The sequence below is a fragment of the Delphinus delphis genome, chromosome 2, assembly GCF_949987515.2.
Source record: "Delphinus delphis chromosome 2, mDelDel1.2, whole genome shotgun sequence".
Classification (NCBI taxonomy): Eukaryota; Metazoa; Chordata; class Mammalia; order Artiodactyla; family Delphinidae; genus Delphinus; species Delphinus delphis.
The window spans coordinates 27,935,220-27,961,475 of record NC_082684.1 but is presented as its reverse complement, the minus strand read 5'-3'; the positions used below and the strand labels follow the sequence as shown (position 1 = coordinate 27,961,475).

Below are 26,256 nucleotides of genomic sequence, written 5' to 3'. Positions count from 1 at the left end.
TGGGAGGGGTATTCTAAAGAATGGAGGGAAAGGGAGAAGACCCTCTGTAGGAATAATTCCAGTAGCAGTTTCTAAAACAGAGAAGCTACAGAGAATTCCTGGCTTACAGAACCCTATTTGGTCTTTCTGAACATGTATAATTATTATTACTTTAATATACATATTATATACAGTTTATACATTTATATATAAAGTATAATAAACTTTTACTAGCTCACATAAACTTTAACCATCTGGAGTAAATTATAAACATTTTTTCTCTAATTCGTCACATATAATTTGCCATACTTTAATACTGAGGAATATGGAGGAATTATTGCCAATCCAGACAAAGAGATACTCGAGTAACAGAAAAATACACCTAAAATAGTTTCTGCTAGCCTTTATTTGAGAAAATTTACACAAAAATCCCCAATCCAACACTTACAAGTGAATCTGTATAAATCCATGAATCCCACATGCCTCTTTCCATTAAACAAACATAAAAACAGCTTATGACAGGGGTTTATGACAATGGTATAACAAAGCTTACTTAAAACTATCACTTTCATCAATAATTTACAGGCTTTGTTGAATAACAGGTTCAAAAATGGAGGAAAGCAGATAACATCTTCGTTTTTAAAGCTGATTTGCTCTTGCACTAGTCTTTTATCAAAGGCAAATAATTTTACTTTTTAGATAAAATCAAACTGTGATATCAATGAACTTTAAACCAAAAGCACAAATTCTAAGTTTGTAGTCTTGGCATGAGTAAAAGGAAAGGACAGGAAAGAATTTCAGTTTCACAAAGTCACATGTGGGAACAAAACATCAGCCAAATAAAGTATTTTCCTCTCCTATCTTCTTCTTTGACATTTTGTCAGAACAGAAGACTACAACCAACTGAGTAGCTTTCATTGTTTCTAAAAAGGGAAAAGGCACCAGTCAGAAATATGAAAGTTTCTTGTTAGGCTAATGGTACAGAACAGTATTTCACCTTTAAATGTCTAAGGATGGATCTTAACTCACAAATTTGGTTATTCTCTTCCCTGCTTGGATGTATCCTCTGTTGTTTAGTATATGTAATACCACAGATAGACTTTCTCAACATCTGCTGCCCTTATGGTGAGATTTGGCTGCCAGGTTCTCAGAAACAGTATCTATCAATTCTTAACAGCAGATGGCAATGTTGCACAAATTAATGACAGAACTACTTTTATGCCACACCAGAGGAATGCACAGAGGGAGTCAAAAGAGGGGGGAAAAAAGGCTTTTGGGTTCACAATAGCTGGAACATTTACAGAACAGCCTGGGAGTTTAACAACATAACTCACTCCCTCTTTCCCCTTTGTACTTTATCCAGGTCATGACAGCACTGTTCTCTGTTAATTCCAACATGCTGCTTCTTAACTGCAAGCTGCAGAGCCCTAAGTCCTGTAATGCTTGTCATTGCGATGGGACAAGCCCTGTAACAGTCAGCAGGGTTAAAAAAAAGAGATTACAGAAAGGACAAACTCCCACCCACTTTATTGGGAGAAGTGGGGAAAATATCAAGTGATGTTATTTTTTCACTGTTGTTTATGAACATGATCATTCGTGTCCACTCTTTCTCTTATTTACCTTAGTATTGGCCTTTGGGCACCTCATATTCCCAAAGTGATTATTGGATTTGCTTTTATAACATATATTTTCAGGTATTTACTCGATTCATGATCCTTCCAGATGTGTTACCTTTTAATACTTCATATATCTTAATTGTCTAGATGGAATACATAAGAACAGAAATTAAATCAGTGACTTGCCATGTAAGAAGACTTCGTAAATTTTACTTATATTTTCCTTTGTATAAGTTATGTTAAAAATTTAAGCAACCACATAACTGACAAAGGACTTGATCTAGGATATATAAGGACTCCTCAAACTCAATAGTATAAGTCAACTATACTTCAATTAAAAAAAAACCTCAGTAGTAAAAAGAACACACAATCTAATCATAAAATGGGCAAAGGAACAGATATTTCACCAGGAAGAAATACAGATGGCAAATAAACACATGAAAGGATGTTCAACACCATTTACTAATAGGAAAATGCAAATTAAAACCACAATGAATATCATTACACACACGTCTCAGAATGACTAAAAAAATTTAAAAAAAATAGCAAATACTGGTGAGGATGTGGAGAAACTGGATTGGTCATACATTGCTAATGGGAACGTAAAATGACACAGTCATTCTGAAAAAAGCAGGACAGTTTCTTACAAAAATAAACATGTGTTTACCAGATAACCCAGCAATTGCTCTTTTGGGCACTTATCCCAGAGAAATGAAAATTTATGTTCACATAAAAACATGTACATGAATGTTCACAGCAGCTTTATTAGTAATGGCCCAAAACTGAAAACAACAGTGATGTCCTTCAGATGCTGGTTAAACTGTGGTACATCCACACCATGAAATGCTAATGAGCAATAAAGAGGAACAAACTAGTGATATATGCAACAACCTGGATGGATTTCAAGGGCACTATGTTGAGTGAAAAAAGTCAATCTCAAAAGGTTATATACTATGTGATTCCATTTATATAACATTCTTAAAATTACAAAATTAGAGAGATGGAGAACAGATTAGTGGTGCCAGAGGTTGGGGCTTGGGGTTAAGGAAGGAGGTGACTGTGGCTATAAAAGGGTACCCCAAGGGATCCATGTGATGAAACGGTTGTGCATCTTGTGGTGGTGGTCACACATCCATACATGTGATAAAACTGCATAGAACCGAACACACATAAATACACAAAAACAAAGAAGTTCAAGCGGCTGAGCACAAATATTTTAATTCTCTAAAATGAAATTTTCTTTAAGAGTAATCTACAGTTCAAAGCTCATTTCTATGAGGTGTCACATCCATTACACTTTTAAGAGACATAAAATTGTGAAAGGGTATCACCAGAAGCTATCTAAACATTTCAGCTAAGGGTCAAGAGAAAGTTAATGGTATTGTCACACAGAAATCCAAAGAGGACAATCAGAATGAAACAAGTTCAACATGGTCATACAAATGTTGGTAAAAGAACTAGAGTGGAAGCCCAAGCTGGTGAGCAAGTGGGAGAAGGAAAGAAAACATGGTTCAAACAGATCATACGAGGAAACCCAGTACAAATGCTGGCTTTGGCATTATCTAGGTAACCCCTATTTTTTGTCATAGGTGACTCTAATAATAGTCTTATTGTTGCAAAACCAGTCCAAGTCCTACCAAGTTAAAAAGAAGTCCCTCTTTGACTTATTGGGTGTAGGTGGTAACCCACGTCCTCCCACACCAAAAGACATCAGTTCTAGCAAGAAAGCTCCAACGTGCCTTGATGGTGTTGCTGGTAGGATGTCTTAGGCCACGCACATCCCAGCGATGTTCTGCTGGCTAAGATACAAGGTGGGAGGAGACTGGGCTTTATTACTCAATCAACTTCTTGGCCTTGAAGAAGCGACGCAGGTAGAAGACCTGCCAGGTGGCTAGACCAATGAGGCAGAACATTGAAAAGATGCTGAAGTACAGGACCCGAGTGTTTGTGGACTCTAAAAAAAAAAAGCAAAAGCAGTGTAAATGTAATGAAGTGAGGCTCAGCAGGCTAAATGGCCAGGGGGAAAAGGCAATTAATTAGCTTCACTCTGCCCCTAGGCCTTACAGGAGGATCTCAGATAAGTTTTTTTCTTAAATTTTCATTATCCTATACATAAATGTTAAAAATTACAAAGATTAGTACTATTAGTTTGATACACTATGAGCTGACTGAGAATATGGTCAACTGCTTATCACAGAAAAAACTGCTATTCCCTTGAAAATCTAACAAGGCTCATTTACCTGTAGAGCAACAACACGGAAGTAAGCAATTATCCTTCCACACAACCCCCTTTGGCAAATCTGAGAAAAAGGCACACCAGAATTTAAAGTTTGGGGATCTATCTCCTTTACGGTGCACGTACTGAGAAACAAGAGCTTCCCTCCCCTCACCATTGGTATCACGCATCTCTTCCTCTCGCTTCTTCATATAGGCAAAATCATTAACAATAGATTCTGAAAGGTCTTCTAGGCGTCGTAGCTCTACCTCCAAAGGTTTGAGCTTCTCAACTTTTGCAATCTGGAAAAGAAAGGAATTATGAACACACTCCCTGAAAAAACTGCTACAGTCAAGAACACAACATAACAGAGGAGTCTTTTTAAAAGTTTCGCCAAACTTAAAATTTCTTCTGTCATTATTCTAACACATTTTAAAATTTGGGCTTCTTCCCTTCCCTACTGTCTATATGTTTCCATCTCAAACTGTTTTCATACTTTAATTTTGATTAAAACCTCCTTAGTAGTACTATAATATGGTAGCCTATAAAATAAGATATATTATTTTTCCAAGATTTCTGACTTTAATAATGCATTTTACTTTGCCTTTCCACTTTTGTCTAAGAAATAAGCAATATTATTAGCATAAGTGTGAGCGTCATAGTATTAGTCAAATGTGGTTTTGAGAAGAAAACACACCAAATTCCCAATAGGGAATGCACAGGAATGAGAGAGTACATATAACTATAACATTAAGATAATAACTCAAACTGCAAAATTAGAGAATTCTGGTTTGCTCATTTAAATCCCACAATACTTTAAGGTTTGTAACAGAGCTCTAGAACCCAGATGAATCCTAGCTCTGCTTAAAAAAAAAAAAAAAAAATCCACTGAGTGTTTTTTTGTTTTTGTTTTTTAACATCTTTATTGGAGTATAATTGCTTTACAGTGTTGTGTTAGTTTCTGCTGTATAACAAAGTGAATCAGCTATATGTATACATATGTCCCCATGTGTTTTGTTTTTAATTACACAGCCAGTTATCAAAATAAATCTCCAAGGACATCACTGTGTGCTAAGGAATGAAGGGTATGAGAAATAAACTGTCTTCCTTTTTCACCCCAGACCACTGTGAAACCTCCAAGAGTATCTAGTAACTAAAGGCATATATGATCAGAGAAAGGATTTCATATTCTATTTGTTTTTTCTTTATCAATCTTAGATTATGATTTGTATTAAAATGGGGATATAACACCAGAGCATTTCAGATCTTAAAATTCATATACCAGTTGCTCTTACATTTTTTCCACAGAGAACTCTTCAAAAAATATTTCTACATCTGCTTCTTTACTCCCTATACATTCTCTATACAACTCCCCACTTTTTCTTCTCTTCTGTTCAATTCACCTTCCTTGTTATTTTCCTCTGTTAAATGTTAATAGCAGTTAATGTGGGATGAATGGGAATAGTTTGAGGGTGTTCTTGTGTTCTCTTCACTAAACTATATTCTTCATTGAACCTGTGAAGAACAAGACACAGTTATTTAAAATAAAAGAAAACTAAAAACTGCTGTTAAGATAGGGATATAAAAATTGAGTTTATATTTAAGGTACCTAATTTATTAATTTTAAAAAATTTATCTATTTTTGGCTGCACTGGGTCTTCATTGCTGTGCACAGGCTTTCTCTAGTTGCGGCGAGCAGGGGCTACCCTTCATTGCGGTGTGCGTGCTTCTCATTACGGTCGATTCTCTTGTTGCAGAGCACGGGCTCTAGGCACGTGGGCTTCAGTAGTTGTGGCACGAAGGCTCAGTAGCTGTGGCTCGTGGGCTCTAGAGCTCAGGCTCAGTAGCTGTGGCGCACAGGCTTAGTTGCTCCGTGGCATGTGGGATCTTCCCAGGCCAGGGCACGAACCTGTGTCCCCTGCATTGGCAGGAGGATTCTTAATCACTGCGCCACCAAGGAAGTCCTAAGGTACCTAAAATATAGTGATGGATTTGTAATGATCCACCTAAGTTTTCTTTCACTGGATGCACATTTTCTTACAATTGTAAAATGTTGGATACAGTTAATAGCTTGACTGACAGCTAGCTACAGAACAGAATAAAGCTAACTGGGTATAAGATTTACAATGGTTAGTTAATACACTGAGCTAACACTCTTAGCTGAATACCCAAACACCAGGTTTTGCCATTAACCTACCATATATATCTGTTAATTGATTTCATATAGAGGTGCAGAGCAAAGAAATCCCCCCAGGAAAAAGATACAAGACATATATAATAAGCTGAACCTTTGGCTGTTTAACATTTTCCCTCCTGGTATATGCTTTCCCCTCCAAAGCTTCTTGAATGAGATAGTATGAAGGCAACAGCATGATACCTCTTTAGAGATAAGTGCTTTAAGGCTCCTTAAATAGAAACTTATAAAAGGAACTGCAAGTGAAACTATGGCTGTACCTCTCTCTGCCAGCTGAAAATAATATTCTTAAAAATTACTTTGAAGACTACTTCTAACTCCCCACCCTTTTTTTGGTTAAATGACAATAGCCCAAAGGCCTAAAACCCCAAAAAGGAGGATGGAATGAAAATAAATTTGGTACTGAGAATAGCCTTTGTAGAATATAGTCCCCCAAACCTGTCCCAATCCTTTTCCTTTCTGGTGTTTCATTTATTTTTTAGCTATACAAGAAACATATAAATATGTCCCCTTACTAAAGAATTTAAATTATTCAGAAGCAAAGGAAACAAAAACAAAAGGCCCATCTTCACAGCTCCTCGATCCCCACATCCACACATTCCTTCCCAGAGGTGGTTATGAACTTGGTGTATATCTTTCTAGACCTTGTCAGAAGATAACACACTATTTACGCCTTTGTATATATATAAATGTACGTAAGAAAATATAATTAAAAACATACTTATAAATGCGATCATAATGTATATGTTGTTCTAAGGCTTCCTTCTTTTCATTTAATAAAATCTTTCCAAAAACTTCAGTGCTGGGCTTCCCTGGTGGTGCAGTGGTTGAGAGTCTGCCTGCCAATGCAGGGGACCCAGGTTTGTGCCCCGGTCCGGGAAGATCCCACATGCCGCGGAGCGGCTGGGCCCGTGAGCCATGGCCGCTGAGCCTGCGCGTCCGGAGCCTGTGCTCCGCAACACGAGAGGCCACAACAGTGAGAGGCCCGCTTACCGCAAAAACTTCAGTGCTTGTAGATTCACCTCATACTTACTTCTTAACTGCTACATAGTACTCCATATGGCATATGGGCCACTGTTTACTTAATCATTCAATTTCCTAACCCCTTTTCTAGTATAGGACCTACTGTAGACTCTATACTTCTATTCATAACATATCATCCAAGTCAATTTCATTTTCTCAATGAAATCCCTACTCAATCCTGCCCTTAATTCAGTAAATTATTTGCAGACTTCCTGAGTGGGATGAAGGTCTCTTTCTCTAAAAAACATCTCTGCCTGATAACTACCTTTATTCTTGATATTAGTTTAAAATCCAGCGAACGTAAAGAATTGCCAAAAGACTAAAACAATATTGAAAACCAACTTGCTATTTCAACCATCTAACATATCATGGATACTCAGTGGAAATAACAAAAATAATGAATATATTTCTACATTTAATCTAAACCTAGAAATCAAAACAAATGTAAAAAGGTTTTTCTGTTTTGTTTTTTAACATGTTAATACCCTAACAGTGTTTTTTTGAGGGCTTATTATGTGCAAGGCACCAAGATAAATTATGATCTCTGCTCCTAAGAAGCTCACAGTCTCGTGGAGAGGCTCACCTAAAAAGCTACAACCATAATATAAAGCACTATGTATTAACTTCTACAACAAAGGTACACATTGAAAGTGGAATGCAAAGAAAGTAGCACGAACTTAATTACAATTGGAAGAATAAAGGAAAGCTTAACAGGAAGTGGGGGAGTTGGGTCATACAAGGTGTACAGGATTTTAAGAGATGGGAGAGACAGATATTTAAGGCTGAGGGGAATCTGCAAACCAAAACATGTAGGGAAGAAAGTGCAGGCCCTGCTTAGGAGGCCATGAGCAGCCATAAAGTAGGTAGATGTGCGTGTGTGTGCGCGCATGCGAGCTTGTGGGTGGGTGATGGGTAACAGCAAATATAAGCCTCGAAAGTTAGGCTGGGGCTTCCCTGGTGGCGCAGTGGTTGGGGGGTCTGCCTGCCGATGCAGGGGACGCGGGATCGTGCCCCGGTCTGGGAGGATCCCACATGCCGCGGAGCGGCTGGGTCCATGAGCCATGGCTGCTGAGCCTGCGTGTCCGGAGCCTGTGCTCCGCAGCGGGAGAGGCCACAGCAGTTAGAGGCCCGCGTACCACAAAAAAAAAAAAGTTAGGCTGGAGCTAAATTGAGGATGAGGATGAAGAAGGTAATATAATGAATTAGACCTATTACTATATACCCAGAATGTGATCCGTATTTTATATCTTATACTCTCACTTAATCCTAATAACATAATCCTATATATGGTGAATATTATTATTCCTAAATTTCTCAGATGAGGAAATTAAGGCTCAGAGTGTTAAATAACTTGCCCAAGGTCTCAGAGCTTGGTTGAGCTAGAATTGCAATCCAAGTCTGAGTTTATATTTTATTCTGTAGGAACAAAAAATTTGGTGAAGAAAACCAGATGACTAGACTAAGTTTTATCTGGATCAAAAGTGAAGTGAATGTGCTATAGTAGGCCACAAGGATCTGGGTAAGTTGTCCAGTTTATCAGTCAAGCTTCATAGGTTTCATACTGCATTACTCTAATTTTTATAACTAATAGAATAAAATTTTAAAACAAATTATCCTAAGTATTTTAAAGTAGACCCTCTTCGCTTGCCCAGGACTAAGCATTCAAAGAGTATCATCAAGGGACTTCTCTGGTGGTCCAGTGGTTAAGAATGCGCCTTCCAATGCAGGGGACGCGGGTTCGATCCCTGGTCAGGGAGCTAAGATCCCATACACTGCGGGGCAACTAAGCCCGTGCACCACAACTACTGAGCCTGTGTGCCACAACTAGAGAGCCCACGCGCTGCAACTACCGAGCCCACGCACTCTGGAGCCTGCACACAACTAGAGAGAAGCCTGAGCGTCACAACGAAGATCCCACATGCTGCGACTAAGACCCAATGCAGCCAAATAAATAATAATAATAAGAGTATCATCAAGACTTTATATCAGTCAGTACAAAAAGCTAATAAGAAAACCTCTATCAATATCCCCACTGACTGTTGTTCTGCTATTCAAAACATCTGATTCAATGTTCAAAGTGTCTGTAAGAATGTGAAATTACACATCTCACGAAGGCAGGCCATTATTCTGGTCTGCTTTTCTCTTCCAAGGCTGGAAGGATGATGTGTGTTTTGCCAACAGTCTGATAAAAGCAAACCCTATTTGACAATGTGTACCATAGGTTCTCCACTAGGAGGTAGCATTCCCCTTGTAGGCTGCATTTAACCATTAAATAATCAAAAATATCAGAGCTACCAGAGACATCATTTTACAAATGAGGAAACTCATGATTCCATAAAGTTATTCAGTCCTTTGAGGGGAAGACCAAGACTAGCAGTACCATGGTCTCTTGACTCCCTACCCACGGTCACCAAAGCATTTAGCATCAAAACTGAAAGCTCTGCTGTAAAATGTAAGCAGAAATGAATCCCTGACTTCCAAAAGCGTACACACTCAGTGTGTCCAAATCGTACCTATCTTTCCAGCCTTAACCATGAAGCCTCCTTTAACCACTACTGTTAACACTGATTCCCTCTTTCCTAATGCCCTACAACACTCAGACTTTGTGTCACACAATTAACACTCAATCATATACTGTCATATTCACATTGTTTTTGCTTTTTATCCTTTTCCCCCACACTAGTTTGGATCTTGAACTCAACAGAATCAGAATGATATATACCTTGTGTAGTCCCACATGCCTGATACATGGTACACACTTATAGCTAACCCATTAGGTCCATTCTAAGCCTTCTTTAAGGAGCCAACATTCTCATAGCAGCTATGTGCTGCTGGTCCCCTGAAGCACACACTCCCTGTATGTTAAGAGCACTCTGCATTTACTTTCACTCAGCATTCATCTTCACCAGGCACACTGCCTAGGAAAAAGTTCTCTCTACCACAATATCTATCACTCTTCATCTGTAATGGTAGGTATTGCTTGGAAAAGCTTTCCCTGTGTATCTATGACACCTCCAAAATAACCGTAAAATTACTCTTCTTAAACCATATCTAAATCTTCCATTCCTCTAATGATGATCTGAATCTAAAGAGTTCAGAGTTCTATGTAATTGTACCAAGGAAAGGTATTAAATCTGAAAGACTGCTTCTTAAAACACACATGTGAAACCAGCCTCTAGAGAATCACTAGATTCTTTCCCTTGGTGGAACACTGAGAAACTCAAGAGAGAAGCTTCTTGAGGAGAGCCAGATTCAGACAAATGACTGTTATCTCCACATCCCACTCCACAGCCCCTGCAAATTTTAGAAGCATAGCAATAAAAGTGGAGACCATCCAGTCTAACACAATCAAGATAATGAAGACAGTTGTACACCCAAAGGCAAGTCTACTTATACATGGGGGCATGTGAATCACAGGCTTCTTCAACAAAGGTCAAAAGGTCAACAATGTGCAAAATAAGTCCCGCTAATACTGCCAACCTTAGGGTTAAATGAATGAAATTTAGAAAGATCCTATTTACTCGGTCATAGCCATTTGGCAGTTTCTAGAAGGGGTAGGAGAAGGGAACTAAAATCTACTGAACTGATCACCTATGTGTCAGGTGCCTTACCCATGTTATTTCATTTAACTTATGTCAAGAAACGGATTTTGGATCAAGTATATAAAACCAGAGTTCCTCCTTCATGAGGGCATGCAGAGAAACAGAACCTTTGGAAAGCCTTCAGCTGTTGCTCCAACAAGTGCAACTGTGTTTTTGGTGTATTTGTTGGTAGCAAATGGCATACTAATAGACCCCTAGGCAAAACATGACTTTAGTTGAGTTGAAAATGTGGACATCCAAGCAAGAGGGGACATACACAGCCCAAGAGTTAAGAGGATATGTCAGACAGCTCGTTCTTGGTGGGATAATTGCCTTCATTCCCACAACTGTAAGATTAGACAGTAAGTCCCTCCAAACCGCTGTTCTAGTTCACAGACCACAAACTAAAAAGAAATGGCTCAATTCACATACTGATTCTACAAAAATGCCACCCTCTGAGGGGCAAATGCCACCCTCTGATAGGGGTGAGAGGTCCTTAAAATACAATGGAGGGAATCAAAAGTGCTTTATTTCTGAGGAAATACACACTTCTTTCTCTTTAAAGAATTCAAACTACAAGCCTATGCTTCTTTACAAAATGGCAACCATTCTGCCTTCAAATAATGTCACCTTACATTTGTATCGTGTTTACATAGCAATTCACATGCATTAACTAATCCTCCATAACAATTTAGTAGGTAGTGTGGTACTCTGTCCAGCTATTTAGACAGCGATTACTACTGAATCTTACAGGACCACATGGGATTTCAGAATTATGAAGTCCCCAAATGTGAGGGAGAGCTGTGATGTGAAAACAACATTAAAAGAAATGTGCCACCTTCCTGAATCTAAATACTGATGCTGAAGGGCCGCAATCCTCTGGAGATAAAGTCTCTCCCTTGTCTCAAGGGCCTGAAATTAAATGCCTCAAAACCTCTACATAGGCTCAGTGCTCTCTGGTAATTAACCACTCAACAAGTGCTTCTATTATCCATGTTCTTGTCACAGGCATTAGCCCAGAGACAACTAATAGCTATTTCTGAGCAAGGTTTAAGGCAGTCTAGCCACAGACTGAGAAAAGGGCTAGTCTTTGGCCTGTGTAATAACCACTTGTCCTCCTCTGTCTCAGTCTGATCTGCTTTTTGTGGGGTGGGGGAGTGGGGAGGTAGACCACCGAAGAAAGCAGTGGGAGGAGTTTCTTGGTTAAGAAAGAGAATTTAGAGTTGTGTTGTAACCATGTGCGTAAAGAAAGGCTTAGGACGTGCCAGACTTCCGAAGCAGGAAGCAGGCAAAGGAAGCACTGTGGTTTCCTTTCTGCTAGGGATTCCCCTCTTGGGTTAAGTAAAAGGTCAGGAAAGATAAAGGCCCTTTCCCAGTGTCAACAAAGTCCAAGGATGATGGAAATTCCAGGAGGTATGGGGATTCTAAAATGCCACGTGGGGGGGGGGGTGGAGTCAAGACGGCAGTGTGGGAAGACGTGGAGTCTGCGTCTCCCCAAAATTAGGGTGCCTGCAAGATGCTGGTGGGGGACCTCCACGCCCAAGGTGATGGGAGGAAACCACAAGCGAACTGGTAGGATGTGGGGGGACTGAGAGGGGAGGAGAAGTGGAGGCCAGATAGGACCAGTGCTCCTGAGGGGTGGCTGAGGGGGGAGGGTTTCCCACGCCTGGAGGGACCTTTGGGGGCTCGGATCAGTGGGGAGCATGCTATCCCCTGACCAATAGGCAGAAGTCTGCCTGGCTCTCGGGCTGGGTCCTACCCCCTCAGAGGCCCCCTCGGGGCTGCGAGGGTCCTGGGGGTATAGGAGGGAAGCCAGGGAGATCAGGAGAGGCAGGTGGGAGGGGGCCCTCTGGGATGGCCCTGCCCACTTGAGCCCGGAGACCTGCTGAGCTCCCAGGTGGGGTCCCCCACCCTCTGAGCCCCTTCTGTTCCTTGAGCCTAAGTGCCCCACCCCCCACCCCAGGGCCTTTTCCAGCCCTAAGCATAAGTCCTAAGCATAGGTCCCACCCACCACCCAAACCCCATCCCTGCTTAGGTCCCACCCTCCACAGCCAAGGCCTTTTCCACCTTTCTTTTTTTTTTCCTCTCCTCCTTTCTTACTACTGTGGTTCTGTTTTACCTTCTGGTTGTTTCAAATATATTTTAATTTTTATATTCTTTCTAACATATCTGCTAGTTTCCTAGTCTAATTTTATTTTTTTCTTTGTCATCGTTCTCCCCCCCTCCCCTTTTTTTTGCCACTCCGCGTGGCTTGCAGGATCTTGGTTCACGAGCCAGGGGTCAGGCCAAAGCTCGTGTGGTGGGAACTCTGAGTCCAAACCACCAGACTAACAGAGAACCTCAGACCCCAGGGAATATTCATCGGAGTGAGGTCTCCCAGAGGTCCTCATCTCAGCACCAAGACCCAACTTTACCCAACAGTGTACAAAGTCCAGTGCTGAAAGCCTCAAAAAAAAAAAAAAAAAAAGAAGGAAACAGCAAAAAAATGTCACAGATGAATGATCAAGGTAGAAGCCTAAAAGATCAAATAAATGAAGAGGAAACAGGCAATCTACCTGAAAAAAACTTCAGAGTTAATTATAGTAAAGATGATCCAGAATCTTGGAAATAGGATGGAAGCACGGATTGAGAAAATACAAGAAATGTTTAACAAAGACCTAGAAGAACTAAAGAACAAACAGAGAAGAACAACACAATAACTGAAATGAAAAATACAGTAGAAGGAATCAATAACTGAGACAGAAGAACGAATAAGTGAGCTGGAAAACATAATCGTGGAAATAACTGCCGAGGGGCAGAATAAAGAAAAAAGAATGAAAAGAACTGAAGACAATCTCACAGACCTCTGGGACAACACTAAACGCACCAACATTTGAATTATAGGGGTCCCAGAAGAAGAGAAAAAGAATGGGTCTGAGAAAATATCTGAAGAGATTATAGTGGAAAACTTCCCTAACATGGGAAAGGAAACAGCCACCAAGTCCAAGAAGCACAGAGAGTCCCATCCAGGATAAACCCCAGGAGAAACAGACAAAGACACATATTAATCAAGCTAACAAAAATTAAATTCAAAGAAAAAATATTAAAAGCAGTGAGGGAAAAACAAAAAATAACATACAAAGGACACCCCATAAGGTTATCAGCTGACTTTTCAGCAGAAACTCTGCAGGCCAGAAGGGAGTGGCAGGATATACTTAAAGTGATGAAAGAGAAAAACCTACAACCAAGGTTACTCTATCCAGCAAGGATCTCATTCAGATTCTACAGAGAAATCAAAAGCTTTTCAGACAAGCAAAAGCTAAGAGAATTCAGCATCACCAAACCAGCTTTACAACAAATGCTAAAGAAACTTCTCTAGGTGGGAAACACAGAGAAGAAAAAGACCCACAAAAACAAACCAAACAAACCCAAAACAATTAGGAAAATGGTAATAGAAATATACATATCAATAATAACCTTGAATGTAAAATGGATTAAATGCCTCAACCAAAAGACACAGACTGACCAAATAGATACAAAAACAAGACCCATATATATGCTGTCTACAAGAGACTCACTTCAGACCTACGGACACATACAGACTGAAAATGAAGGGGTGGAAAAAGCTATTCCATGGAAATCTAAAGAAAGCTGGAGTAGCAATACTCTATCAGATAAAATAGACTTTAAAATAAAGACTGTTACAAGAGATAACGAAGGACACTACATAATGACCAAGGGATCAATCCAAGAAGAAGATATAACAATTATAAATGTTTATGCACCCAACATAGGAGCACCTCAATATATAAGGCAAATGCTAACAACCATGAAAGGGGAAACTGACAGTAACACAATGATAGCAGGGGACTTTAACACCCCTCTTATACCAATGGACAGATCATCCAAACAGAAAATAAATAAGGAAACACAAGCTTTAAATGACACAACAGACCAGATACATTTAATTGATATTCATAGAACATTCCACCCAAAAGTGGCAGAATACACTTTCTTCTCAAGTGCACACAGAATATTCTCCAGGACAGATCACATCTTGGGTCACAAATCAAGCCTCGGAAAATTTAAGAAAACTGAAATCGTATCAAGCATCTTTTCTGACCACAATGCCATGAGACTGGAAATCAATTACAGGAAAAAAACTGTAAAAAACACAAATACAGGGACTTCCTGGTGGCGCAGTGGTTAAGAATCCACCCGCCAATGCAGGGGACATGGGTTCAAGCCCTGGTCCAGGAAGATCCCACATGCCGTGGAGCAATTAAGCCCGTGTGCCACAACTACTGAGCCTGTGCTCTAGAGTCCGCGAGCCACAACTACTGAGCCCTCATGCCGCAACTACTGAAGCCTGCCTGTGCTCTGCAACAAGAGAAGCCACCACAATGAGAAGCCCGCACACCGCAACGAAGAGTAGCCCCTGCTCGCTGCAACGAGAGAAAGCCTGCACGCAGCAACAAAGACCCAATGCAGCCAAAAAAAACCCCAAAAAACCCACAAATACATGGAGGCTAAACAGTGCACTACTAAATAACCAAGATATCACAGAAGAAATCAAAAAATACATAGAAACAAATGACAATGAAAACACGACAACCCAAAACCTATGGGATGCAGCAAAAGCAGTTCTAAGAGGGAAGTTTATAGCAATTCAATCTCACCTCAAGAAACAAGAGAAATTGCAAATAAACAATCTAACCCTACACCTAAAGCAACTAGAGAAAGAAGAACAAAGAAAACCCGAAGTCAGTAGAAGGAAAGAAATCATAAAAATCAGAGCAGAAATAAATGAAATAGAAATAAAGAAAACAATAGCAAAGTTCAATAAAACTAAAAGCTGGTTCTTTGAGAAGATAAGCAAAGTTGATAAACCGTTAGCCAGACTCATCAAGAAAAAAAGGGAGAGGACGCAAATCAATAAAATTAGAAATGAAAAAGGAGAAATCACAACCAACACCGCAGAAATACAAAGGATTATAAGAGACTACTACAAACAACAATATGCCAATAAAATGGACAACCACGAAGAAATGGACAAATTCTTGGAAAGGTGCAATTTTCCAAGACTGAACCAGAAAGAATTAGAAAATATAAATAGACCTATCACAAGCAATGAAATTGAAACTGTAATTTTTTTTGTTGTTGTTTATTTATTTATTTTTTCTTATTAGTCATCCATTTTATACACATCAGTGTATACATGTCAATCCCAATCTCCCAATTGAAACTGTAATTTAAAATCTTCCAACAAACAAAATTCCAGGACCAGATAGCTTCACAGGCAAATCCTACCAAACATTTAGAGAAAAGCTAACACCGATCCTTCTCAAACTCTTCCAAAAAATTGCAGAGGGAGGAACACTCCCAAATCCATTCTATGAAGCCACCATCACCCTGATACCAAAACCAGAAAAAGATACCACAAAAAAAGAAAATTGGAGACCAATATCACTGATGAACAGAGATGCAAAGTTCCTGAACAAAATACGAGCAAACAGAATCCAACAACATATCAAAAGGATCATACACCATGATCAAGTGGGATTTATCCCAGGGATGCAAAGATTCTTCAATATACACAAATCAGTGTGATACACCACATTAACAAACTGAGGAATAAAAACTATATGATCATCTCAATAGATGCAGAAAAAGCTTTTGACAAAATTAAACACCCATTTATGATAAAAACTCTCCAGAAAATGGGCATAGAGGGAACCTACCCCAACACAATAAAGGCCTTATATGACAAACCCACAGCAAACATCATACTCAATGGTGAAAAACTGAAAGCATTTCCACTAAGATCAGGAACAAGACAAGGGTGTCCACTCTAGCCACTCTTATTCAACATAGTTTTGGAAATCCTAGCCACAGCAATCATAGAAGAAAAAGAAATAAAAGGAATACAGATTGGAAAAGAAGAAGTAAAACTGTCACTATTTGCAGATGACATGGTACTATACGTAGAACATCCTAAAGATACCACCAGAAAACTACTAGAACTAATCAATGAATTTGGTAAGGTTGCAGGATACAAAACTAATGCACAGAAATCTCTTGCATTCCTATACACTAACAACAAAAAATCAGAAAGGGAAATTAAGGAAACAATCCCATTTACCATCACAACAAAAAGAGTAAAATACCTAGGAATAAACCTATCTAAGGAGGTGAAAGACGTGTACTCAGAAAACTATAAAACACTGATGAAAGCAATCAAAGATGACATAAACAGATGGAGAGATATACAATGTTCCTGGATTGGAAGACTCAGTATTGTGGAAATGACTATACTACTCAAAGCAACCTACAGATTCAATACAATCCTTATCAAATTACCAATGGCATTCTTCACAGAATTAGAAAAAAAATTTTACAATTCATATGGAAACACACAAGACCCCAAACAGCTAAAGCAATCTTGAGAAAGAAAAACAGAGCTGGAGGAATCAGGCTCCCCAACTTCAAACTATACTACAAAGCTACAGTATTCAGGACAGTATGAACCGGTTTTCAGGGCAGAAATAGAGACACAGATATAGAGAACAAACGTATGGACAACAAGTGGGGAAAGTGGCGGGGGTGGTGGTGTGATGAATTGGGAGATTGGGATTGACATATATACACTAATATGTATAAAATGGATAACAAATAAGAACCTGCTGTATAAAAAAATAAATTAAAAAAAAAAAGACAGTATGGTACTGGCACGAAAACAGAAATATAGATCAATGGTACAAGATACAAAGCCCAGAGATAAACCCACGAACATATGGCCACCTAATTTACAACAAAGGAGGCAAGAACATACAAAAGAGAAAAGACAGCCTCTTCGATAACTGGTGCTGGGAAAACTGGACAGCTACATGTAAAAGAATGAATTTAGAACACTACCTAACACCATACACAAAAATAATCTCAAAATGGATTAAAGACCTAAAAGTAAGACCAGACACTATAAAACTCTTAAGAGGAAAACATAGGAAGAACACTCTTTGACATAAACCATAGCAAGGTCTTTTTTTGACCCACCTCCTAGAGTAATGCAAATAAAAACAAAAATAAACAAATGGGACCTAATGAAACTCAAAAGCTTTTGCACAGCAAAGGAAACATAAACAAAACGAAAAGACAACCCTCAGAATGGCAGAAAATATGTGCAAATGAAACAACGGACAAAGGATTAATCTCCAAAATATACAAACAGCTCATGGAGCTCAATATCAAAAAAACAAACAATCCAATTAAAAAATGGGTGGAAGGGGGCTTCCCTGGTGGCGCAGTGGTTGAGAATCTGCCTGCCAATGCAGGGGACACGGGTTCGAGCCCTGGTCTGGGAAGATCCCACATGCCGCGGAGCAACTAGGCCCGTGAGCCACAATTACTGAGCCTGCGCATCTGGAGCCTGTGCTCCGCAACAAGAGAGGCCGCGACAGTGAGAGGCCCGCACACCGTGATGAGGAGTGGTCCCCACTCGCCGCAACTAGAGAAAGCCCACACATCAAAACGAAGACCCAACACGGCCAAAAGTAACTAAATAAAATAACTAAATAAATTTTAAAAAAATGGGTGGAAGGGGCTTCCCTGGTGGTGCAGTGGTTGAGAATCTGCCTGCCAATGCAGGGGACACAGGTTCAAGCCCTGGTCTGGGAAGATTCCGCATGCCGCAGAGCAACTGGGCCCATGAGCCACAATTACTGAGCCTGCGTGTCTGGAGCCTGTGCTCCGCAACAAGAAAGGCCGTGATAGTGAGAGGCCCGCACACCGCGATGAAGAGTGGCCCCCGCTTGCCATAACTAGAGAAAGCCCTCACACAGAAACGAAGACCCAACACAGCCATAAATAAATAAATAAATAAATTTAAATCATATGGGCTTCTAAGACCTCTGCTTAAAAAAAAAAAAAAAAAAAGAAAGAAAAATAAATGGGTGGAAGACCTAAATAGACATTTCACCAAAGAAGACATACAGATGGCCAAGAGGCATATGAAAAGATGCTCAACATCACTATTAGAGAAATGCAAATCAAAACTACAATGGGGTATCACCTCACAACAGTCAGAATGGCCAGCACCAAAAAATCTACAAACAATAAATGCTGGAAAGGGTGTGGTAAAAAGGGAACCCTCCTGCACTGTTGGTGGGAATGTAAATTGATACAACCACTATGGCGAACAGTATGGAGGTTTTTTAAAAAACTAAAAATAGAACTACCATATGACCCAGCAATCCCACTACTGGGCATATACTAAGAAAAACATAATTCAAAAAAAGACATGTACCACAATGTTCGTTGCAGCTCTATTTACAATAGCCAGGACACGGAAGCAATCTAAATGTCCATCAACAGATGAATGGGTAAAGAAGATGTGACACATATACAATGGAATATTACTCAGCCATAAAAAGGAACGAAATTGAGTTATTTGTAGTGAGGTGGATGGACCTAGAGTCTGTCATACAGAGTGAAGTAAGTCAGAAAGAGAAAAACAAATACCGTATGCTAACGCATATAGATGGAATCCAAAAAAAAAGTGGTACTAATGAACCTAGTGGCAGGGCAGGAATAAAGACGTAGACATAGAGAATGGACTTGAGGACACGGGGTGGAGGGGGAAGCTGGGGCGAAGTGAGAGTAGCATCAACATATATACACCACCGAATGTAAAATAGCTAGTGGGAAGCAGTTGCATAGCACAGGAGATCAGCTCGGTGCTTTGTGATGACCTAGAGGGGTGGGATAGGGAGGGTGGGAGGGAGGCTCAAGAGGGTGGGGACGTGGGGATGTATGCATGCACGTGGCTGATTCACTTTGTTGTGTGACAGAGGCTAGCGCAGTATTGTGGAGCAGCTATACTCCAATAAAGATATATTAAAAAAATAATAAAAAAGTAAAATGCCATACGATAGTGACGTCCACATCATTCTATATGTGAACTCACAATACCATCTGTTTTAGAGAAAAACAATCTATGTCTAATATGCAATCTGAGGTTGAGAATATAGCAGCAGTACTCAAAAACTGAAAATCATTTTACCTATTCTTCTACCTCAAGATAATACAACATTTTTCTTAGTGTTTTATACCGTACAGTGCTTTAACTTACATGATCTTATTTAGATATAATTAGGATTCTCGGATTTTTCAGTTTACTCTTAAGTTCATCAAACAAAGAAGCTCTTGCTTTATTTCTTTTACCTAAACTAGCCTGGAGACAGAAACAAGCAAATCAAAGTCTCCACTAGGAATTGTCTTCCATTCACAACTGCATCACTTGCTCCTGTTTATTCCCTACCAATAACTCAGTCTAGTTTTGTTCAGTTGAACACACACATGAACTAGGAAAAAAAGGGGAAAGACCTGGAGAGCTGCAATCATTGTAGTACTACTTCCTGTCGTAGAACCAGCCAGTCGCTTCCAATCTTCCATTTTAGGATATTTCCCTTCCAAGTTCTGACCAAAGATAGAATAACTTCTCCTGTTCCAACATTCCTAGAAAATTCTCTTAAATCACTTAAAACAACTTTCCTTTGTTTATTCAGTTTACATTCTTCAAAAGCCATTTACATTTCCTGTACCCCGCCTCTTCTTCATGCCTTCAGGTACTGCTGTAAAAAGACTGATCTCGGTACAAACACTCTTATCTTTCTGTAAAGATCAATCCTCCAGTCTTAAATAGTTCTTGTGGTTTTTCAAAGGTGCTCTTCATTTGAAGAACCATTTTGTGCTGCCCCCAGAGTCTCTCACAATAATTGAGATTAAAAGGGCTTGGTCTCCCTTCCCCTAATTCTATGCACACTTCCACCTCCCTACCACCCAAATAAATGCCTATTTTTATTCTCTACAATACTTCCTGTCAGCAAAACTGCTAGTCTCTTGCAGTTTTTTCTTCCATCTTGCTCTCTCTTTGAAATTATTTTAACTAAAAGCTACTTTTGATTATTGTGTTTCTCAAAGACAGCACAACTGTTCAAGTCTAAAACAGCACTGAATCTATGCCCTAGCTATATACATAGCTGTCAGTCGGGGAATAAAAGCCATAGGAATTTTTCTAAAAATCACTTTTCTTAACCTTGAACATTAACATAAATGAATTCCAGCTTTTAAAAATTATAAATATATATCTGGTTTCAGACGTCTCAAGAGCACTAATGGCATATGCTTGGGTCTTACCACACCAACATTTCTATGGGACAGTTGGTCCAGTCATTTGGCTGACAGCACAGCCAGAATTATTATTCAAGGCTGTTAACATAACTTTTTATATCAAGCTGGTTATCACATGACTGCTGAGAAAACCACAGCCTCCCGGGCAAAGCACAGCCTGTTGGCCTGACTAGGTCACAGAAACCTCACAGAACAGCAAGCTACTGCCTCTACTGGCTGTTACAGCAGGACATACCTCTTCGTAATTTTTCGCCTCCACTCCATGCTTCATGTCTAGGATCACGAGTTGGTCAGGTATCCGCCCTGTTCCTGAGAAAGAAATCAAAGGATTCATTGTGCGGAATGTTTAAAATTCCGGGAAATCACCCACCCACCCTCCCTCTCCCTAAGCCCTACCCTCTCAATAGAGGGAAACAGCGGCAACTCCTCCCCCTACTCAGCTGCAGAAAATTCCTGGCTCTGGCTAAAAATCACAAGCATTCCAGACAAAGCCTCTATCTGTGTGGGGTGCCAGAAAGTGACAAGAACATGCTGCTGGCAAACATCTCTGAGGGAGCAGGACACAAGATACTGCAGCTGGTACTACAGAGGAACAGAACAGGGGAAGAGAAAACACACAGGCTCACTGGATTAGGAAATGAAAGTCACAACAGCAGACAATTGAGTGGCATATAGACCAATAGGTAGAGGGCACCAACTTAGGCTGAAAAGGAACATTTCCACATCTGAAAAGGCTGACCTGTGAAATTCTGAGAGAAGGATTACTCGGTATACGCTAAGCTTGAATTTACTTAATACAAATATGAGTACTGAAAAGTACACAGGATTTGTCTACTATTCCACTTATTTCAAACATTTTGGTCAATGTAAGGCCATTTCAATAGGTAAATAAAGTGTTATGGGACTATTCCCACAAAGCCTTTAGAAGAGCCCAAGAAGAAACTTAACAGTAAGAGTAAAATTCTCAGGGATACTTCTTACAAACAGAAAAGTCTATTTGGGATAGTAGGACCAACAGAGCAATGTTCATATTAGAAAATATAATCTGATTCAGCTTGATCAAAAGGAATTCTACTCAGGCTTCCCTGGTGGCGCAGTGGTTGAGAGTCCACTGCCCCGGTATGGGAAGATCCCACATGCCGAGGAGCGGCTGGGCCTGTGAGCCATGGCCGCTAAGCCTGCGCATCCGGAGACCGTGCTCCGCAATGGGAGAGGCCACAACAGTGAGAGGCCTGCGTACCGCAAAAAAAAAAAAAAAAAAAAAAAAGGAATTAATTCTATTCTTACATCATCAAGTAGGAGAAAGGGAAAGATTCAAAAGAGGCCCAGAAAACTGCTCAGTCTCAATCTCCTGGAATTCACCTGATTACTTGTATAATTAAAAACTGCCTGCATGAAATTAGGAGTTTTGGGAAATATTGCCAGTTAAGCATCGTGGTTCCTGAGACCATAAGCCATAGAGAATGGTACTGTACCCTGAGAAACACTGGAGATTTTCTGAAACGTCAATTCAAAAACTACTCATTGAGAACTCACAAGGCGCTAGAACAGAGATTGCAATCTCTGCCTTCAAATAATTCTATGGGCATCTAAGACATAAATATGCATACCAGCTACAGTAAAAATGCAAAGCATATAAAACTTTAAAGAAAAAACAAAAATGGTTCAGACAATCCCAGCTATGGAGCAAAGGTTAGAAGAGGGAAGAGATTAGTTGTGGACAGACTTCACTTGAGAGGTAGCACCTGACGGCAGACAAAGTATCTGGACATAAGGGAACACATGAACAAAGACAGCTATTGAAAGGATTGTGGCATGTTTAAAAGACAGTAAAGAAGTTCTTTTGGATAGACTAGAAAGATCAATTTGAAAGCTTATAAGACTGAATAGGTAGGATCAAGAAACTAAGCCAAGGACTTCCCTGGTGGCGCAGTGGTTAAGAATCCGCCTGCCAATGCAGGGGACACCGGTTCGAGCCCTGGTCCGGGAAGTTCCCACATGCCGCAGAGCAACTAAGCCCGTGCGCCCCGACTACTGAAGCCCGCGTACCTAGAGCCCGTGCTCTGCAGCAAAGAGAAGCCCCCGCAATGAGAAGTCTGCACATGCAATAAAGGGTAGCCCCCGCCTGCTGCAACTAGAGAAAGCCCGCATGCAGCAATGGAAACCCAACGCAGCCAAAAATAAATAAATACATTTATTTAAAAAAGAAAAAAAAGAAAAAGAAAGAAACTAAGCCAAGTCACAGATACCTTCTGAGCATTAAACCAATTAGGTTTCCAAAAAAGAAAGCAAAACAAAAAGTGACACCCAGTAAGGTATCTTCTCCCAAATCTAATGTGCAATCCTGATCACAGCACTGCCCGTAAGAGATTCAATGCAAATATTTGCTTCTCCTTCCTCACTTAAAAAGTTGTGAAATCCAAGCAGCTCACAGCTCCGCCTGGTTGGAATGATCAAGATATTCTCTTCCTAACAGACTCTTCTCGCTATCTCTGTTTGCCACAGCACAGCTTTAGCATTATTCAAACACGAATGAAACCACAAAACCACAGACCATCTGAGTCCAGACCATACAATTTCTTGCACAGAACAGCCAGCCCATCCCCTTAATTGACATCATGGCCATAAAGGGTCTCCTTCGTAAAAACACCCTTTGAAATTTCTCTCTGCCTGACAAATAGACAGTCTTTTAAAGGTGCTCCAAAGACTATAAGGTATCAGGTCTCCACATCAGAATAAACAGCTGAATAAACACAAATGAAACTAGAAATTGAGCGCTGGCTATAACGTGTGTGTGTACACATACATTTATACATATATACACACACATTTTTGTACTAGTTCCTAGGCATTTACATGCACGGCATCAGCATATCAGAAATTCAGAACAAAGGATAATCTCTGCCTTCAAAGAGTTCAAAATTGGGAATGTAAGATATATACACGAGACACTTAAACAACACAAGGCTGTGTGTGTGAGATATATATATATTCAAATACTTAAATAAACAATCCAATCAGTAAGTGATGCACTATTCAGAGGAAGCCACACTGACCTCCTTGCTGTTTCTGAGACATGCTCAACATCTTAAGGTGTTTGCTTTCTCTCCAAAGCCCTCTACCATCTGACTTCTTTTTTTTTTTATAAATAAATAAATGTATGGCTGCATTGGGCCTTCGTTGCTGCACGCGGGCTTTTCTCTAGTTGCGGCAAGTGGGGGCTACTCTTTGTTGTGGTGCGCAAGGCTTCTCTTATTGCGGAGCATGGGCTCTAGGCGCACAGGCTTCAGAAGTTGTGGCTCGCGGGCTCTAGAGCACAGGTTCAGTAGTTGTGGCGCGCAGGCTTAGTTGCTCCGCGGCATGTGGGAGCTTCTTGGACCAGGGCTCGAACCTGTGTCTCCCGCATTGGCAGATGGATTCTCAACCACTGCGCCACCAGGGAAGCCCCCATTTGACTTATATTTGTCTATTGTCTGCTTGCTCCAATGAAAATGTAAGCTCCACTGAGAACAGAGACTTCCGTTTTATTCACTGCTATATCCCCAACACCTAGAACAGTGATGGATGAATCAATCAATTGACTGGGATATCAAGCAGACTAGAACGGCTGAGGGATGCATTCTAAAAGAACTAAAGGTAGGGACTTCCCTTTGGTCCAGTGGGTAAGACTCCACACTCCCAATGCAGGGGGCCCGGGTTCGATCCCTGGTAGGGGAACTAGGTCCCACATGCATGCCGCACCTAAGAGTCCACATGCTGCAACTAAGAAGTCTGCATGCCACAACTAAACACGCCCCAACAAAGATCCCACGTGGGGCAACTAAGACTTGGCACAGCCGAAACAAACAAATAAATAAATATTAAAAAAGAGAAACAAAAAACCCCCAAAACTAAAGGTAAACCTATGTTCATATGGGAAGAGAGCATTCCAACAAATGAATAAATGTGACATGTTTAGAAGGCAGAGCAAACCAGAATGACTGGGGCCTGATGGGCAGAGGAAGATAAGGTTGGATGGAGCAAGAGTATAAAGACTATTAAAAGCCATGATGCCTAAAATCCCTTCTAGCTTGAAAATTTCATGATTCTGTGTTTCATTCTATAGAACAGGAATATTACTACCACTACAAAGAAGGGAAAGCTTTTGAAAAAGGACTGACATAATGAAAGATGTGTTTTAGGAGATAAATCTGGTGGCAGTATTTGGATATATTAAAAGCAGGGATATCAGTTAGAAGGCTAATGACAAGATCCATGATTTGAAAGATTAGAGTTCAGATCTGTGTGGTGGCAGATACAGGAGGTATTTTGAAAGAAGTATCAGCATAACTTGATGACAGACTGGAAAAGACAAAAGTATGTAATTTCAAATATGTGCGCCCAAGTAACTGGAAGGATGGTGTTAATACTGATGAGTGAGGGGAACTAATTTGAAAGAGTAGGTCATGAATACAGTCTTAGATGTCTGAGTTTTGAGGTAAGAATAGCACAACCATGTGGAAATGTCTAGAATACTGTTGAGACATCCTGGAACTGGCAGGGGTGGGAGCAGGGAGAAGGGTATCAGTCATGAAATCACTATTACAGTCTTTTAATTTTCTATTCTTAATCTATTATTCCATTTACTTCAGGCAAACTCCCTTAGCTTTTAGGCTAAACTGACCCACTTTAGATCAGGGGTCAATTTCTGGTTAACTGTTAAAAGCAGCTGGTTCTTTTGCTATTCCTGGGAATATGTTGGAGGTGTTGGCAAAGGTGCTTGCTTTTCTTCTAGGATCGTATGTTCTGAACATTCTATAAATGTAAAATTGCCAGGAGTCCTTTTGCTACCATACGGAGAAAGCCTGAGAATAAAGTCAAATGGAAGCAAAAAGAGGAAGCACTAAAAACAATGTAAGGTTCCAATGATACCGTTAAAACCCCAAGATACAGCCCTGCCTGAAGTCAGTACCACACTGTAGACCTCCCTGTTCAGAGAGTCACATAGTCTTTCTCTTCTTCCTCTTTAAGCCAGTTTGAGTTATGTTTTTGTGTCCTGCAGCCCCAAAGGGTCCCAAGTAATATAACAGGTATAAATGCATACAGCTTTTAGAGTCTGGTGTCCTTGAAGCTGAAGAATAGGGAGTGAAAAAGTCCCCAACCACTGAGCACAGAAGCCATCAGGTAATCAATCAGCCTAAAAGTTACTAAGGACTCTTGGCCTTGAGATGCACAGAAGAAGCCACAGCAAGTTATCAGGACTAGGAAATAGCAAGTGCCCTGGAGATCGAAACTGCTTCTGACGATACATTATTTGTCAGACAGACCCTACTTCTAATCCCAAAGAAAACATGTCACTAGCATATAAATGCACTATTTTCTAGCATCTATACCAAATTCAACTCTATCATTCAAGACAAGTATATCACAGGATTCAAGAAATGCCTTCTCCTGCACATGAAGAACTCTACCAATTCGCCAACTTTCACTTATATGTGTGTG

The 26,256-nt window shown here is 40.2% G+C and overlaps 1 protein-coding gene across 1 annotated transcript in view; it reads right to left on the bottom strand.

Moving 5' to 3' along the window:
* Nucleotides 1–370: 370 nt before the first annotated feature.
* Nucleotides 371–26,256, bottom strand: part of TMED10 (transmembrane p24 trafficking protein 10) — a 44,699-nt gene continuing 18,813 nt past the window's right edge. The window contains exons 3-5 of the mRNA XM_060004167.1: nucleotides 21,011–21,084; nucleotides 3,986–4,112; nucleotides 371–3,549 (exon numbers count right to left, since the gene is read on the bottom strand). Coding sequence (XP_059860150.1) covers nucleotides 3,428–3,549; nucleotides 3,986–4,112; nucleotides 21,011–21,084 — 323 coding nt within the window. The 3' untranslated portion in view covers nucleotides 371–3,427. The remainder of the gene's footprint in view (nucleotides 3,550–3,985; nucleotides 4,113–21,010; nucleotides 21,085–26,256) is intronic.